This window comes from Cebus imitator, unplaced genomic scaffold, assembly GCF_001604975.1.
Source record: "Cebus imitator isolate Cc_AM_T3 unplaced genomic scaffold, Cebus_imitator-1.0 Scaffold187, whole genome shotgun sequence".
In the NCBI taxonomy this organism is placed as follows: domain Eukaryota; kingdom Metazoa; phylum Chordata; class Mammalia; order Primates; family Cebidae; genus Cebus; species Cebus imitator.
In genome coordinates, this window is record NW_016107502.1 from 295,409 (window position 1) to 312,994 (window position 17,586).

Consider the following 17,586-nt stretch of genomic DNA (forward strand, 5'->3'; position numbering starts at 1 on the left):
TCAAGGCCTGGGGCCCCGCTGCATTCGGAGGGCTGCCCTCTGCGTGCAGCTTGCGGTGATTTCAGACCAGTGGCGTGGGTGGGAGGAGCAGCCTCCCCTGAGAATAAGCCTTTTGTGATGTGCCTGCTCATTGCTTCTGAGTCTTGACTTGTTCTCTTAGCACCTCTGGCTCAGATGGGGTGATTTGATGTGGGGCCGAGGTTCTGGGCGTGGGGATCCCTAAGTGGCGTAGGGCTTCAGGAATACGGTTCCTGCCTCCAAGTCAAATTGTCTCATCTGGTGCCTTCCTGTCTTCGCTGTGGCTCCCTGCTGGCTTGGGACAGGTATTGAGGTTGGAGCCTGAAGACCTAGCGTCTTTCTCTTACCAGCAGGATGGTGTTGGGCAAGGCTAACAGTCAGGACCCCTTGTGTATAAAACCGAGGCTGTGGTTTTGGGCGTGAGATCGGCACAGAGTCTTACTCCGCCTTTTCTAGGAGGGAAGTTTCGGATTAGCCCGACATCCAGCAGGAGGCCCTCTGGGCCCTGCTTTCATCAGGGGAAGAGCAGCCTCTCTGAGGCAAGGTGACTGAGAGGACCAGTGGCTGGGCCTGTGAAGGGCCTTGTGGGCCAGGCCGGGGACCGAGACTCCTGTCCTTTGTGGCTAAATGGCTCAATGAGACGGTACAGTGACTTGTCTTCTGAAGAGACTCCCAGAGAAGTTAAGAGAATGAACCAAAGGGAGGGGCAGCTGATGCTGTAGAGATTGCTCTGGAGGCTGAAGCAGAGATGTCAAAAGATCCAAGGTGGTGGGACTCAGCAATGACTAGGTAGAGGGGCAAGAGGCCAGCCCCAGAGCCGTTTCTAAGGGAGCATCGATGGGTCTCCGGTGAGACCAGAGGATGAGACGGGAGCATCCTTCGCCCCTCCCACCCTCCGCTCTGCCGGTCTCTTGTCCTGGCTTTCTGTTCTCATGCTTCCTGCACTATCAAAATTCACTCTGGAAAGATTCTGATAGATGCATTCAAACTAACATAGAGCTGGCTGGTAGAGACTCAAACCTTTGCAGTTTAACAGAAACAAAGTCTTAGACTATGAAACTTGAAATCCTAAAGATGGAATCTGGGGCTCCCACCTGCTGGGTGTGTTAGTATCTGGGCAGGCAGCAGTGGCCTGAAACTATTTGGGTCCCAGTGTCCTCTTTTCCCATGATTTAGGCAACACAACCTGATTTTCTAACAGGCTGAGATGTAGAGGATGGTGGACACTTTCCAGCATCCTACTGTCCACTCTGAGTCTGATTTCTTCCCAGCCCTGGACCCGGGACTGGGACCCTGAGGTCTCCTTGATGCTCCCCATCTGACATGGCACCTGCTAACCACTCCCTCGGCTTCCCCCTGTCTCCCTCCAGGCAGACCTCAACACCAACATCGAGGATGAAGGCAGCTCCTTCTACGGGGTCTCCAGCCAGTATGAAAGCCCCGAGAACATGATTATCACCTGCTCCACCAAGGTCTGCTCTTTCGGCAAGCAGGTGGTGGAGAAGGTTGAGGTAGGTGGCCACCCTGCTGGGTGAGGGACGGTGGCAGTGGTCCATGTTTGCTGGGCATGACTTCCATTTGTTTTCAGGAAGAGCACCCTGCGCTAGGGAGCCAGGAGAATCCCTCGTTGCCCTCCCTCTCTGCTGTCAGTGCTGCGTGCCTCCCACAGTCCCCTTGGTGCTATTCTGCCCAGCTCACCAGAGCATTGCTGCCCTTCCAGGCTGGGCCTGCATCTTCCATGCACGTCATTACAGGCACCCCTGGTCCTCTCCAAGAGCAGAGCCACAGCCCGGGCAGGGCCTCGGGACATCTACCCAGTCCAGCCCTCTGCCTCACAGTGGAGGCCCAGAGAGAGCAGAGGTCTCCCCGTACTGCTGCCTCGTGGCAACACAGCTCACGGTGCAGAAGCAGGGCCAGGCGTCTAGGATCTCTGTCCGCTGCTCACTTTTTACTCCGTGAATGCCCAAAACTGTTGCTTCCCTGATTTTCTACTTGTGGGTACCCCAGAGACCCTGCTGTAGTGGAAGTTAGAGAGACCGTAGTCCCTGGCCAAGGGTGGTGCAGGACAGTGGCGAGGAGCACAAGCTCAGGGAATCCTCCCCACTCACCCACACTCCGGTGGGTGTTTGGGGGTTGTGATAAAATCCTCTGTTTATCTCTAAATGAGGGCAAAGTCCTCTTCACTGTCGGTGACGCAGCCTCTGGCAGCACCCTGTGTTCTGGGCCTGCTACGTGGTGGCAGTGACAAGGAGCTAGGACTAAAGGCCTCCAACCCAAAGCACCTGTGGACTCTGAGAGTCTGGGACCCTGTACAGCCCACACACTTGCTATAGCAGACCTCCTTCCATGCAGGCTGGCCTCCATCCCTCCCCTCACCCCTGCCCCTACAATGGTCTGAATTAATGAAGTCTCACTCTCACAGTCTATCAGTTCTTGATAACCTTCCTCATGCCAAATGCAGCCGGATGTGAGGTCAGCACCAGGGAAGGGACACTCTTCCATCCAGTGCTTCTCCACCTGCTGCACCTTACGGTCTCCTGGGAGCTTTGGAAACACCAGTCCTGAAACCCATTCACACTCCCCAATCTCTAGGGTAGAATCCAGGCATTAGTGGTTTTTAAAAAGTTCCTCAAATTATTTATTTCTAATTAAACTTGTAAAAACTTTTGAGATAATTGTGGATCCACCTGGGATCATAATCCTGTGTGCCCCTCACCCAGCTCTTGCTCTGGCAGTATCTTGCATAACTACAGTATAATATGGGCAACCAGGAAATTGACGTTGATGCAGTCCACCAGTCTGGTTCAGATTTCACCAGTGTTATATGCAGTCCTGTTTGCACGTGCCCACGCGTGTGTAGGTATGGAGATTTGTGTGATCACCACCAGACTCCCAGTGTGCCCTGTGCCACAAGCATGGTGTCCTCGTGTACAGCCAGGATTGAGAGGCGCCTACCCTGCTCTTGTGTCTCCTTAAACTCCCTCCTGCCATCCCCAGTTCCTGCTGGCCACCCATGGAGGAAGGAGGTCTTGTTTAATGTCCACCAACCTAATAGGATGACTGTTCTCTCTCTCTCTCTCTTTTTTTTTTGTTTTTTTTGATGAGACAGTCTCACTCTGTCATGCAGGCTGCAATGCAATGGTACGGTCTCAGCTCACTGCAACCTCTGCCTCCCGGGTTCAAGTGATTCTCCTGCTCAGCCTCCAGAGTAGCTGGGATTGTAGGTGTATGCCACTATGCCTGGCTAATTTTTGTATTTTAGTAGAAATGGGGTTTCACCATGTTGGCCAGGCTGGTCTTGGACTCCTGACCTCAGGTGATCCTTCTACCTCAGCCCCCCAAAGTATTGGGATTACAGGTGTGAGTCTTCGTGCCTGGCTGGGGGTGACTCTTTTCTTAAGGGCCCCTGGACCTCCTGCGTTTCCAGTCACCAGTGACTGGGTCCTGGGGCTTCCCATGAGATGGGTCTGGGCTGGAGGTGGTCAGAAGGGATTCTAAGCCCCTGCTGTCCCCGGGTCCTGCAGACAGAGTACGCTCGCTACGAGAATGGACACTACTCATACCGCATCCACCGCTCCCCGCTCTGCGAGTACATGATCAACTTCATCCACAAGCTGAAGCACCTGCCCGAGAAGTACATGATGAACAGCGTGCTGGAGAACTTCACCATCCTGCAGGTGTGTGGCTGGAGTCTGTGCGTGAGTAGCAGCAATGGCGTGCCCTCATCTGGGGCCTTATTAACCCTTGTCTTTTTCTCTCCCACAGGTGGTCACCAACAGAGACACACAGGAGACCTTGCTATGCATTGCCTATGTCTTTGAGGTGTCAGCCAGCGAGCACGGGGCTCAGCACCATATCTACAGGCTGGTGAAAGAATGAGAGACTTGGGGTGCAGGGAGGGGGGAAGAGACATGTGTGCAGGAAATGGGGACGTGGGGAGGGGACCTGCAGGGGCAGCCCCCCGAAGTGTCAAGAGTGCTGAGAGGAGCAGCTGTGACTCTACCCAGGAACAAACTGTGCCTGAACCTGCAGTGCCCAGCCCCAAATAAACCCAAGATGCTCTGTGTTTTCAGAGGACCTGGTCTGGCTGTGTGAGCCTTGGGAGGGACTGGGGGAGCAATGGGGCCATGTGGGAGGCAGGCCAGAAGCAGTGCTCAGAGACATAACACAGGCAGTTCTGAAGCCAGCGCCCCAATGGACTCAGCCAGGAACATCACTGGACCCTGGAACTGAAGATGTGACGGTCCCCGTGCTGCCACTCAAGCCCCTGCATTGTGGCGCCGGCCGCGCTGGAGGCCCGAGGAATGCATGGGCCACGCACCCACAGCCATGCGCACCCCTGCTGCACTCCCAGGACAGTTCACACAGGGAGGCCTCGTCCCCTGGGGGGGTGGGTTTTAGGCATGGAGGTGACAGTTGTTGGACGGGGACATCGTCAGAGCTCTCCAGATAGTTTCCGTCCATCTCAGTGGATGTGGATTCCCTGGCCATCTTCCATGACCACGTTGGAGGCCCTGGTCCCAGATCAAAGGAGCCTGAGGCAGGGAGGGCAGGAGGCGGCAGGGCTGAGGTTGGGTTGAGGAGTTTCGGTGGGAGGCTGGGTGCACCAGCGTCCTTGACTGTGACTGGGAGGCTGAGAGGTCTGTGGTGCTCTGCAGGTCCCCAAGAGCCATTGGTGCTAGTGGGTCTTGTTCAAACTCCCTCCCATCCAAGGTGCCCATTAGGTGGAGGCCTCCGCAGAGCCAGCCCGCACTGTCTAGCCTCTTCCCTAAGGGTTAGTTTCTGTGCTCTCTGGGGTGGAGGCGCCTAGACTTAGATCCGCAGCCGAAGGTGTTCCTGGGTTTATTTCTCCGAGAACTGGCCTGGGCTCTGGGTTTTGCCGGTCCTGGCTTCGGTCCTAGTATTCTAAGCTGCCTGACCGTGGGCAAATTCGTCGGCCTGTCTGAACCTTTCTTCTCTGTAGAGTGGGAAGAGATGAAGTCTGTGAAGTGCCTGGTGCAGGCTGCACTCAATACACCTGACCGTGAGCTCATCCCTCCCTCCCAGCGGGAGGCCTGAATCCGGCACCTTGCTGCCACCTAGTGGTTCCTTGGGGTCATCTTCCCTCCCAGGAATCACAGATCCTAGAGCAGACAGGGAAGGGGAAGATGCAACCTACGGGTGTTTATTGTGTGTCTGGCACTTGGGGAGATACTGTATGGGACTGTGTACCTGAGTAAGGCGGCATCTAAGAGGGGTCATGGACTGTGGTTAGGAGCGAGGGCTCTGGAGTTGGACCAGCTACAAACTAGCTGAGTGACCTTGGGGCAAATTATTTAATCTCACTGTGCTTCAGTTTCCCCATCTGTAAAATTTGTATAACAGTAACCTACCTCACGTATCTACAGTGCCTAGCCCCACACAGAAACGTGTTCACCAAATTAACGTTGTAATCATAGGAGTGTGCGTTCTCGTTATGTCAGACTGGAAAACGCTTAAGTGAGCCTCGGAGCCACTGGTGCCCAGAGACTGGAGAGATCGAGGTGCGGAAGACTCAGGGAAGGGTAGCCCTTGAGGGGAGCTTCCCATAAAGGGTGGGCAGCCTCTAGTAAAGCAGATGGAGGGAAGTTGACCCACATCCCAGATTTAGGGAAGAGGCCAGCAACCCAGTCTCCCTCTCCATGTCCAGCACCCACTGTCTTACCAAAGAACAGCTTTAACCAACCCCTCTGGGCATCAGGACCACTGCTGGGCCTCATGCCAGGCTTCAGAGCTGCACAGTCTGCAGGCCCAGCTCTAATCAAAAGCTGGGGCGTGGGCTCCTGGGGAGCCTGGGGTCAGATGAGTCCCTGAGCAGGTGGCAAGTGCCCACGTGTCCCCGGGGGGGTTTGTGTTTGTATGAGGCTCTCCTGCCCCCACCCCCAGGCGCCAGCATAGCCTTTGCCCTCACTCTTCCTTCCTCTGTTCCTGGGGGATTGAATAAGGGAAGCTGGTGTTGGCTGTCCTTCTAGCTTGACTGGCAGCACCAGTGCTGTGACGGAAGGATGTGTTGTGCCAGCAGCCTCTTGGCCACAGGACAAACGCACATTTAAGGAGATAACCTTTTTGTGTCCTGGCTGGGTAGGAGGTCAGTGCAGATGTTTTTGGATCCAGGTGTTGGCTGTGAGTTTTCCTTCCCTCTATGAATTGACCTCAGCAGCCTACTAGACAGTCACCTCCTTAGAGGTATAAAATCCAAGCTGGTCAGCCATAGCAGGTGGCAGACTTACCCGCCTTCCCCATGGTCCAGTGCAGACCATGACCCTTCAAGCAAATGGGTGAGCTGGCCCCACCTCGCCTGTAGTCTCCTCTGGAGGCTCCCCTGCTGCCTCCCCACCAGCCACCCCAAATCACCCACTTCCCGGCACCCCCAGCCAGTGACGCTCATCCCCTCTTCCATCTGCGATCTGTCGCTCATTCTTCCCGAGCCAGTCAGGAATCCCCACTTCTCATGCAGAAGGATTAGTCATGCCTGCCCCGTATGTCACAAGCATTCCATTTATACCTGTTAGAACCCCTATCACGTGCACAGTACCTGAACACAGGTGCCTCTGTGGTCTCTTCTCATCCTCACGCATGGGTATGGGGCTAGCCCCATTTTACAGATGAGGCAAGTGTGGCATGCAGAGCTCCGGGGACTTGCCTGGATGATTCATGCACCTGTTCATTCACTTAGCAAATACTTCTGCTTTGTGCTGGGTGCTGGAGATGTGTCAGTGAGGATGTGTCAGTGGGAATGTGTGAGGAAGATGACAGACAGGCCTTGGGGAGCAAAGAGTAAGCAAGTGAGGAGACAGAGGCGGGCATGGTGAGGCTGCACAGGTGCTAAGGTCGAGTCACTGGGGGAGGCCTCTCTGAGGCAGGGGTGCTTGTGCTGATTCTGAAAGACAGGAAGAGCCAGGCCTGGGGGGCCAGGGGGACAGCAGGTGCTGGGGGCAGGGAGGTAACAGATGTGTCCCAGGTACAAAGAAGAGGCCACTGTGTCTAGGACACAGAGTGAACAGGAGAGAGGAGGGGCCAGGGCATTCCAGGTGGGGAAAGGCAGCAGGTGGCCCAGTGGCGCCTCCTCACTTGGTGAGGGCTTTGGACTTGACCCGGTGAGATGGGAGGTCCTAGAAGTGTGTTAAGCAAGAGAGTCTTTTTGATCGGATTTTCTAGAAAATGACAGTGGGCTGCTGTGGACCTCAGAGAGGCATGTGTGATTGTGTGTTTCAGGGTCTTCCCACCAAAGTTGGGTTCACATTTCCTGGTTCTGTGTGATGAGTGGGCAAATGCGCACGGCAGGCGGTCATGTCACTTGGGCCTGTGAGGTGAGGAAGGATCCCTGAGCTCCGTGGGGATAGAGACTCCTCCACCATTCTGACATGATCCGAGTTAGCAAGCAGCACTGTCCAGAGGGACATGGGGATGGGAGACGGAACATCTGTTGCAGCGGGTCCAGCAATGAGCCAGCAGACTGTTTCCCACTGGCCCCCATCTTTCTGAGTAGGATGATATTTCCAACAAACCCTCACAGGAGTTTGGGGCGTGTGTGTGTGTGTGTGTGTGTGTGTGTGTGTGTGTGTGTGTTCCCTTTCAGGACAGAAGCCAGTGGGGTGTGGAGTGAGGGGTGAAGGGCTGGCACAGTTGGCCTCGCCCAGCTCCCGTTTCCTGTGTGAGCTTAGAGCATGCACCTGCTCCCTCTGCTGTGCTGAGACTCAGAGGACTCTGGGCAGGTGGCAGGGGTGGGGGTGGGGGGGTTGGAGGGCCATGGCTGTGTTGGGTGGGGCTGCATCAGGCGTGTGGCGCAGAGGGGGAAGGTGAGGTGGAGGCAGTGTGTTCCACCCAGTGGGCCCTGTGCTTGACCTCTTCATACACTCTCTGTTTTATTAGCTCTCAGAATGAAAACGAGACACATTTCCCCAATCTGTGTAAACTGTTCTTAAGAACTTGACCAGGTGCTGTGGCTCATGCCTGTAATCCCAGCACTTTGGGAAGCCGAGGTGGGCAGGGCACCTGAGGTCAGGAGTTTGAGGCCAGTCTGGCCAACATGGTGAAACCCCATCTCTACTAAAAATACAAAAATTAGCCAGGCATGGTGGTGCGCACGTGTAGTCCCAGCTACTCGGGAGGCTGGGGCAGGAGAATCCCTTGAACCCAGGAGGCAGAGGTTGCAGTGAGCCGAGACTGCACCATTGCACTCCAGCCTGGGCGACAAGAACGAAACTCTGTCTCAAAAAAAAAAAAAAATTAAATTTAAGCCAGGCCAGTGATTGAACTGACCTCTTACAAGTCACGTGGTCTTGGACAAAAACCACCTTGGGACCTTCATGACCGCATTTGTGAAATGGGAATAAACACTCTCACTTGAGATTGCCGTTGGGAGGAGGAAAGGTCACAGTGTGTGAAGGAGCAGCGCCTCCCTCACTCATGGTGAGCGCTTGCGGAATGTGAAATGTGGGTGTAAAAATGTCCCCTGACTCTGCCCTTCCCACCCCTAAAATACATGCACATGCCCGAATACTTATTTTCAGAGAAAAAAAAGCTCTAATGCCCCTCAAAGGAGGTGAGGAGAAGACCTCAAGTCTTGGCTTAGCGAGGACTGCCCAGCGCAAGGTTGTGCTAGACTTCCATCCTCGCCCTGGTGTCAGGAAAGGGCGGGAGTGCTGTAAATTGGGAAGATCACTTTGTGGCCCATTGAGGGGAAAGAACCCCCAAGGGAAGGTCTAGAAAGGAAAGACAGGCTGGGTGCTGTGGTTAACACCTGTAATCCCAGCACTTTGGGAGGCTGAGGCAGAAGGGTCACTTGAGGCCAGAAGTTCAAGACCAACCTGGGCAACATGGCAAAACCCCATCTCTACCAAAAAAAAAAAAAAGAAAAATTAGGTCAGGCGCGGTGGCTCACGCCTGTAATCCCAGCACTTTGGGAGGCCGAGGAGGGTGGATGATGAGGTCAAGAGATGGAGACCATCCTGGCCAACACGGTGAAACCCTGTCTCTACTAAGAAAACAAAAATTAGCTCGGTGTGGTGGCATGCACCTGTAGTCCCAGCTACTCAGGAGACTGAGGCAGGAGAATTGCTTCAACCTGGGAGGTAAAGTTTGCAGTGAGCTGAGATCGCGCCACTGCACTCCAGCCTGGTGCCTGGTGACAGAGTGAGACTCTGTCTCAAAAAAAAATTAGCAGGTCATGGTGACATGTGCTTATAGTCCCAGCTATTTGGGAGGCTGAGGTGGGAGGATCGCTTGAGCCCAGGAGGTTGGGGTTGCAGTGAACTGAGATTGCATCACTGCACTCCAGCCTGAACAACAGAGTAAGACCTTATCTCTAAAAAAAAAAAGAAAAAAGAAAAAAAGAAAAGAAAGAAAGAAAAGAAAAGAAAAGAAAGGGAGGGCAGAGCAAATGGAGGACTAAACCACTCCCAGAAACTGTCAGGCAATCTTTTCATTTGGCCTCCTAAGAAACGACCGGGAGAGGTGGTCAGGTGCCTTCGTAGAAGGCGGGCGCCCCATGGTGGCAATGTCTTGAGTCTTCTTAAGCTCATGGATATCTAATACTCAACTTTCAGTTTTTTGTACTTTTGCTATGTAAGCCCCCTTTACCTCTCCAAATCTTCAGTAAAGTCTGCTACCTACACGAAGTTTTTTGTGTGCGTGATCTTTTTCTTGGAAATGATAGAGGTGACACCTGTCCCTGGAACGCAGAGGTGGCAGCAGCAGGTCGCAGCCACAGAGGCGGTCACAGCCTGAAGCAAGGCAGCGGAAGCCGGACTCAGAGGTGCAAGCTGCCCAGCCTCCCACCCAGCCACCCTCTCAGAGAATGAAAAGCACTGGGGGACACCTCCAAGCCTGGGGTCAAGTTGGGGTCAAGTTCAAGCTAGTGTCACTGGGCCACCCGGAAACAAGTATCTCCCTGGCCACATGGTTGTATCAGTCCTTTACTGTCCCCAGGCGAGGTTCTAGGAGGGAGTTCTGTCACCGGGTTCTGTGAGCACTGCTCCTTTAGAAGCAACAATAAACGGACACAGACCCACTGGATTTGAAGAGTGGTCAGGGGGTTCAGGCAGGGGCTGGCAAGATGTGGTCCCAGCTTGGCATCCTAGGAACTTGAGTCTAGCCCTTGGCTCTGGAATAAGCAGGCTTAGTGACTAGCAGCCACATGACTGACTGACTTGCTAGCCAAAATCAGAATAGCGTGATTGATAAGCCCAAGTGCCACTTCATTAGTTTACGTTGAACAGCACCACTCCCAGGACCTGGGAAGCTTGGATCTGCCTGTCAGCACATTCCTTCCTCTGTAGGAGCCCTCCTTCCATGGAACATCAGGTCATTTGCATACGGTGCTTGTGCCAGTGCCTACCCAGGGAGTTGCCCCCCTTAAAGGATTGCAGGCCATGGATGTTGAGGACCTGGTGCCCCTGTGCCCACTGCGGGGACCTGAATTCTCCCATCCAAAGATAAAGAAATCCTTCTTTCTGGACATTGGTTAGCAATGACTTTGTTTGTTTTAGAGACGGGAGTCTCCCTATACTGCCTAGGCTGGTCTTCAACTCCTGGCGTCAAGCAATCCTCCCACCTCAGTCCCCTGAGTAATTGGGGTGACAGGCGTGAGTCACTGTGCCCAACAACGTTTTTTGCCACCACATGTCCATTATATCAGAGGTCCCCAACCCCTGGACTGCAGACCAGTACCCATCCGTGGCCTGTTAAAAACCAGGCCACACAGCAGGAGGTGGGCAGCGGGAGAGCCAGAGTTACTGCCTGAGCTCCACCAGCTGTCCAATCAGCCGTGGCGTTAGATTCTCATAGGAGCCCGATTGCTGCTGTGAACTGTGCATGCGACGGATCTAGGTTGTCGTCTTCTTATGAGGATCTATCGCCTGATGATCTGAGGTGGAACAGTTTCATCCCAACACCATCCCCGCTGCGTCCCCCCATCCGTGGGAAAATTGTCTTCCGCGAAACCAGTCCCTGGCGTCCCAAAGGCTGGGACTGCTGCATCACACCATGCGGAAAAGTTACGACGCTACTGAAGAGGGTGCGATGTGCAGTCAGCAGTCCTTCCCCGAATGCTGCTGAGCACCTGATAGTTGGCTGCTGACTGTACTCGTTTTCAGTAGTTTAGGGTTCAGAGGGGAATCATTCCGAAGCCCCGTTTGTAGCTGGAGCAGTTTCTCCCCGCTTCCTCTCTCTGTCTGGGTGGGGAGACAGGAGGCCTGCTGGTCACATGCTCAGCCCATTCCTCTTGAACTGTGGGCTGGACCAGTGACCCTACACAACCCCTCACCTTTAAAGCTGGGAGGCTGGAAGAGGGTCTGCTTTCAACTGGGTCCTTTTTGGTTCAGGCTTGTGGGTTGTGCTGGGCATCACAGACAGGCTTACAATTTGAGACTGACGAAAGCAAGGAAGGGGAAAGGAACAGGAAAACGCAAGCAGAAGGGATGTGGGAGGAGCCAAGCTGGGAGTGCCATAATTGTCCCCAAGAGTTGTCCTTTCAGGCACTGCCAGCAGTGATGAGTGGGGTGAGGGTGGCCGGTGTTCTGTCACAGCCAACAGCTATATTTCCCAAGCAAACGCTAGACGCGAGTATGGTCCTGGGTGCTGGGGTACAGCAGGGCAGAATGCAGAGGTCTTCACTCCCCTGTGGCCTCCATTCTAGCACGGGAGACTTCTAAGAAACAAGCAACAGAAAAGGTGGTAAGCAAGAAAACAGCAGGAAGTGATGTGTGCTGTAATGAAAATAAAACCAGATGATGAGGAGTAGGGTTTGGCCAAATCCAGCCCGGCACCTGTTTGTTTGGGTTTTTTCAGAGACAGGGTCCCACTATGTTGCCCAGGCTGGTCTTGAACTCCTGGCCTCAAGTGATCCTCCTGCCTCAGCCTCCCAAGTAGCTGGGGCTACAGGCCCACACCATCACATCCGGCTAAGAATGGTTTTTACGTTTGTTTGTTTGCAGACAGGTTCTTGCTCTGTTGCCCAGACAGGAGGGCAATGGCACGATCATGGCTCACTGCAATCTCAACCTCCTGGACTCAAGTGATCCTCCTGCCCCCGCCTCCCGAGTAACTAGGACCACAGGAGAGTGCCACCATGCCAGCTAACTTTAAAGTTTCTTCTAGAGATGGGGTCTTTCTATGTTGTTCAGGCTGGTCTCGAACTCCTAGGCTGAAAGTGATCCTCCCACCTTAGCCTTCCAAAGCACTAGGATTACAAGCATGAGCTACCATGCCTAGCAGGATTTTATGTTTTAAAATGATTGAATAAAAATTGAAAGCAGAATAATATTTGAGGCCCTGAAAAATGATATGGAATTCCAGTTTCAGTGTCCATAGAGTTTTGTTTGTTTTTGCGAGATGGGGTCTTGCTCTCTTGCCCAGGCTGGAATGCAGTGGCGCTATTTCAGCTCACTGTGGCCTCCACCTCCTGGGCTCAAGCAATTCTCCTGCCTCAGCCTCAAGACTAGATAGGACCACAGGTGCATGCCTTGCTAATTTTTGTATTTTTTTGTGAAAACAGGTTTTTACCATGTAATCCAGGCTGGTCTCGAACTCCTGGACTCAAGTGATCTGCCCGCTTTGGACTCCCAGAGTGCTGGGCTTACAGGCGTTAGCCACTGCACCCAGCCATAAACAGAGTTGTATTGGAACACAGCCACAGTCCCTTATTTACAGTTTTTTTCTGGCTGTTTCCATGCCGCAGTAGTAGAGTTGAGTGGCTGTGGCAGAGACCATATACAGCTCACAACACCTGAAATATTTACTATCTGACCCTTTACAGAAAAAGTTTGCCCACCCCTGCATTAGGGGGTGGCTGGAAGGGCTTTTTCAGAGTGGGTGGTCCTCAGAAGCCTCTCTGAGATGACACAGCAGCCAGCCATGTGAAGACCTGGGGAAGGAGCCCAGGGCAAGTGTGCTGCGGTGGAAAGGTGCGTGTGCTCAGGCGGAGAGAGAGGGTCGGAGTGACGTCCTGGTCCTGCTCCACGGGGCTGTAGCTTCAGTCGTTTACTAGAGGAGAGTAGTGGCTTGGGGAGGTGGTTCCCCCCCGCCCGGTCTGTTTTCGCCCAGTTGCCTTTCTCTTGGTTAGTTTGGGTCTTGGCCATTCATGGCAGAGCCTTTCCTCAGAAGCCGAGCAGTCCTGGTTGCTCAAACTTAAGACTGGGCGCTAAAAGCCGATGAGGCTCTCCCTGCAGCAGGTGCTGGAGGCTGGGCCGTGCTCTGTGACCATCTGGCTGGGCTCTGACTTTAGGAGGTAGGTTTCTTTAAGGTATTTCCTCCTGGCCTGGTCAAATTCCATGGACGGGATTTCTTCAGTTTCTCTCTGGGGAGAGCTGTGTGGCCACCAGCATTCTGGGAACCAAGTGCGGGAACGTCTCAATCTGCAGGGGAAACGTTCACTAATCCCCCTGCTTTATGCACTGTGCTCTTGTGTTCAGCTGTATCTGGTGTCCCCCAGGGAGAGAACTCCCAGCTGCTGCCTGAGCTGTGGAGGGGAAATCCCCGGACTGCATGCGGCTAAGGAGAGATTTGGGGAATCTGTCTCTTCTTGAGCTCAAATTGATCAATTCTTCTGTCTTTGGCCCCATCTCCACCTCTACTCCTAGAGATACCTGGTGCCACCAATTCATGACTTTTGAAGGGTTTGGTGGTATGAGTCATGGTGGTCCTTTGTGGCTTTCTGTGGGTTAGGATTTAGCCTGCCTGCCTGCCTGCCTGCCCTCCCTCCCCCTCCCCTGCTCCTCCCCTTCCCTCTCCTCCCCCTCCCTTTCTCCCTTCCTCCCTCCCTCCTTCCCTCCCTCCCTCCCTCCTTCCTTCCTTCCTTCCTTCCCAAGTCTTTGACTGTCACCCAGGCTAGAGTCTAGTGGCATGATCTCAACTCACTGTAACCTCCACCTCCTAAGTTCAAGAGATTCTCCTGCCTCAACCTCCCAAGTAGCCGAGATTACAGACGTACAACATCACGCCGGGCTGATTTTTGTGTTTTTAGTAGAGACGGGGTTTCACTACATTGGCCAGACTGGTCTCAAACTCCTGACCTCAAGTGATCTGCCCCCCTTGGCCTCCCAAAGTGCTAGGATTGTAGGCATGAGTCACCACACCGGGTCCCTTTCTTTCTTGCGTGCTTGCTTTCCTTCTTATTTTTAGACAGGTTGGAGTGCAGTGGCATGATCTCAGATCACTGCAAGCTCTGCCTCCCAGGCTCAAGCGATCCTCCCACCTCAGCCTCCAGAGTAGTTGGGACTACAGGTGTCTGCCACTGCACCTGGCTAATTTTTGCATTTTTTTTTTTGTGGAGATGAGTTTTCACCATGTTGCCCAGGCTGGTCTCGAAATCCTAAACTCAAACAATCCACCTGTCTCAGCCTCCCAAAGTGTTTGGATTATAGGCGTGAGCCACTGCACTCTGCCTTTCTTTCTTTTCTTTTCTTTTTTTTTTTTTTTGAGATGGAATCTTGCTCTGTCACCTAGGTTGGAGTGCAATGGTACGATCTCAGCTCACTGCAACTTCCGTCTCCTGGGTTCAAGTGATTCTCCTGCCTCAGCCTCCTAAGTAGCTGAGATTACAGGCACGTGCCACCACACTCAGCTAATTTTTGCATTTTTAGTAGAGGCGGGCTGTTGGCCAGGCTAGCCTTGAACTACTGACCTCGTGATCCACCTGCCTCGGCCTCCCAAAGCGTCGGGATTACAGACATGAGCCACCGCGCCCGGCTCGTTCTTTCTTTTTGTAAAGAGATGGAGTCTTGCTGTGTTGCCCAGGCTGGCCTCGAATTCCTGGGCTCAAGACATTCTCTTGCCTTGGCCTCTTGAGTAGCTGAGACTATAAGCATGCCACCACACTGGCTCTTTTTTATCTTATGACTTTTTCTTGAGACATGGTCTCACTTTGTCACACAGACTGGAGTGCAGTGGCATGATCGTAGCTCACTGCAGCCTTGAACTCCTGGCCCCAAGCAATCCTCCTGCCTCAGCTTCCCAAGTAGCAGGGACCGCAGGCATGGATCGCTGTGCGCTGCTCTAGGATTCAGCTTTCTTTCTTTCTTTTTAAAATTTATTTGTTTTTTATTTTTATTGTTTTGGATTCAGCTTTCTTGAGTCTGCTAAGTCATCCTTCTGCTTTCCAACTTCTGCAGCTTTGTTACTGTTACCTCAGTTCCTTCCCTTTACGGTCATCTTTGTAGAAGGGTTTCAAGAGAGAACACAGTAGAGGAACGTGTTGACTCCACCGTCTTTGTCCTGCTTTGCTTATTTAAAAGGTCACTCTGGGCCGGGCGCGGTGGCTCATGCCTGTAATCTCAGCATTTTGGGAGGCCGAGGTGGGTGGATCATAAGCTCAGGAGTTCGAGACCAGCCTGGCCAAAATGTTGAAACCCCGTCTCTACTAAAAATACAAAAGTTAGCTGGGCACAGTGGCACGCGCCTGTAATCCCAGGTACTCAGGAGGCTGAGGCAGGAGAATCGCTTGAATCTGGGAGGTGGAGGTTGCAGTGAGCCGAGATCACGCCATTGCACCCCAGCCTGGTGACAGAGTGACATTGTCTCAAAAAAAAAAAAAAATCACTCTGGCTGCTATGTGGAGTTAGGGTATAGAGGGGCAGGAGTGGAAGCAGGGAGACCCAGTTAGGAGGCTGTGGCAGAGGCCCAGGTGAAACATGCTGGTGCCCCCACGAGGGTGCAGTGTTGGAGATGAGCAAAAGAGGGTGACCTTGGGGTGTGTTTTGAAGACAAAGTCGTCATGGCTTGGATGTAGGGAGTATAGGAAGGTGAGGAATTAAGACTAGCTCCAAAATTCCTAGCTCAAGTCACTGGGGCCATTTATTAAAATTGAGAAGACTTGGGGAGGAGCAAGTGTGTGCATGGGGAGGTCAGGAGTTAAGGTTGAGATCTTATGATTCTGGAACTCAGGGAAGAGAAGCCAGGGCTGGGTTTAGGATTCATCGGCACCCAGGTTGGTATTTAAATTCTTGGGATGTGATGAAATTCCTTAGGAGGAAAGTATGGATGCATAAGGGAAGGTATCCTCAGGATTTTCCTGCAGCATTCCAATATTTAGGGGTAGAAGAGAGGAGGAAGACAGTGAGACAAGAAAGTGTTTCCAGAGGGGAGGAGGGCATGGGTTAAAAACTACCTATCAGGTACTATGCGCACTACCTGGGTAATGGGATCATTTGTACACCAAACCTCAGCGACGTGCAACAAAGCGAGACCCTGTCTGTAGAAAGAATACAAAAATTAGCTGGGCGTGGTGGCGCATGCCTGTAATCCCAGCTACTCGGAAGGCTGAGGCAGGAGAATTGCTTGAATCTGGGAGGTGGAGGTTGCAGGGAGCTAAGATTGTGCCATTGCACTCCAGCCTGGGTGACAAGAGTGAGACTCCATCTCAAAAAAAAAAAAAAGAGTCAGGGGCTAGGCATGGTAGCTTACGCCTGTAATCCCAGCACTCTGGGAGGCTGAAGCAGTCAGGTCACCTGAGGCCAGGAGTTCGAGACCAGCCTGACCAACATGGGGAAACCCCGTCTCTACTAAAAATACAAAAATTAGCCAGGTGTGGTGTTGTGCGCCTGTAATCCCAGCTACTTGGGAGGCTGAGGCAGGAGAATCACTTGAACCCAGGAAGTGGAGATTGCAGTGAGCCAAGATCACACCATTGCACTCCAGCTTGGGCCACAAGAGTGAAAATCAGTCTTAAAAAAAAAAAAGCGTCAGGGATGGTAGTATTGTTATTATTACAGCTGTTTATGTTTTAATCATTAGGCCTCCATATTTGTAGCCAGTGTCAGTGATGTATCCTTTAGAATTGCTTGGCTGATAATTACAAAAAACACAGAATATAAGTGATTTAAGACAGAAACTTATTTCTCTCTCATGAAATCCGTCCATAATTGTTATGGTACTCCATGGTATCAAGGACCCAAGATCTTTTTTTTCCTTTTTCTTTTTTTTTCAGATGGAGTCTCAGTGCATTACCCAGGCTGGAGTGCAGTAGCATGATCTCAGCTCACTGCAACCTGTGCCTCTTGAGCTCAAAGGATTCTTCCGCCTCAGCTTCCTGAGTAGCTGGGACTCTGGGTGTGTGCCACCATGCCTAGCTAAGTTTTTGTATTTTCTTTAAAGACAGGGATTCACCATGTCGAGGTATTTTTTGACCAGCCAAGGCTGGTCTCACACTCGTGGACTCAAGCCACCGTGCCCCCACAAGATCATTTTACCTTGTTGCTTTACCATGGGTAGCTTCTATTCCTAAGGTTATACCATGGTTCAGAAGAGGTTCAGGAAATCCAGCCATTCATGTAGCATTCCATTCAACTGAAAAGAAAAAGATGTGAGGAAGAGCATGCCCCCTCCCTTTTGGGACATTTCTGGAAGTTGCATTTCTGCTTACCTCCATTGGCCACATTTCGCTGCAGGAGCCCCTAGAAAACGCAGTTTTTATTCTGAGTGACCATATGCCAAATAGAAGAGTCCTATCACTTGGGAAGAAGAGGAAACCAGAGGTCTCTAAGATAGTTGGTCATTCCTCTGCCCGCATCTTAACTCTCTGTCAGTAGCATTTGACCACTACCCCTGGACACT

At 52.6% G+C, this 17,586-nt stretch overlaps 1 protein-coding gene across 4 annotated transcripts in view; it reads left to right on the plus strand.

The window, feature by feature from the left end:
* The window catches only part of TEAD4 (TEA domain transcription factor 4), an 81,243-nt gene extending 77,148 nt beyond the window's left edge, over positions 1–4,095 (plus strand). For 2 of the 4 annotated variants that reach the window (XM_037744823.1, XM_037744824.1), the window contains 3 exons: positions 1,389–1,529; positions 3,543–3,695; positions 3,784–4,095. In XM_037744823.1, coding sequence (XP_037600751.1) covers positions 1,389–1,529; positions 3,543–3,695; positions 3,784–3,897 — 408 coding nt within the window. In that variant the 3' untranslated portion in view covers positions 3,898–4,095. The remainder of the gene's footprint in view (positions 1–1,388; positions 1,530–3,542; positions 3,696–3,783) is intronic. The other 2 variants (XM_017546055.2, XM_017546056.2) reach the window with 1 other exon arrangement.
* The last annotated feature ends 13,491 nt before the right edge of the window (positions 4,096–17,586 follow it).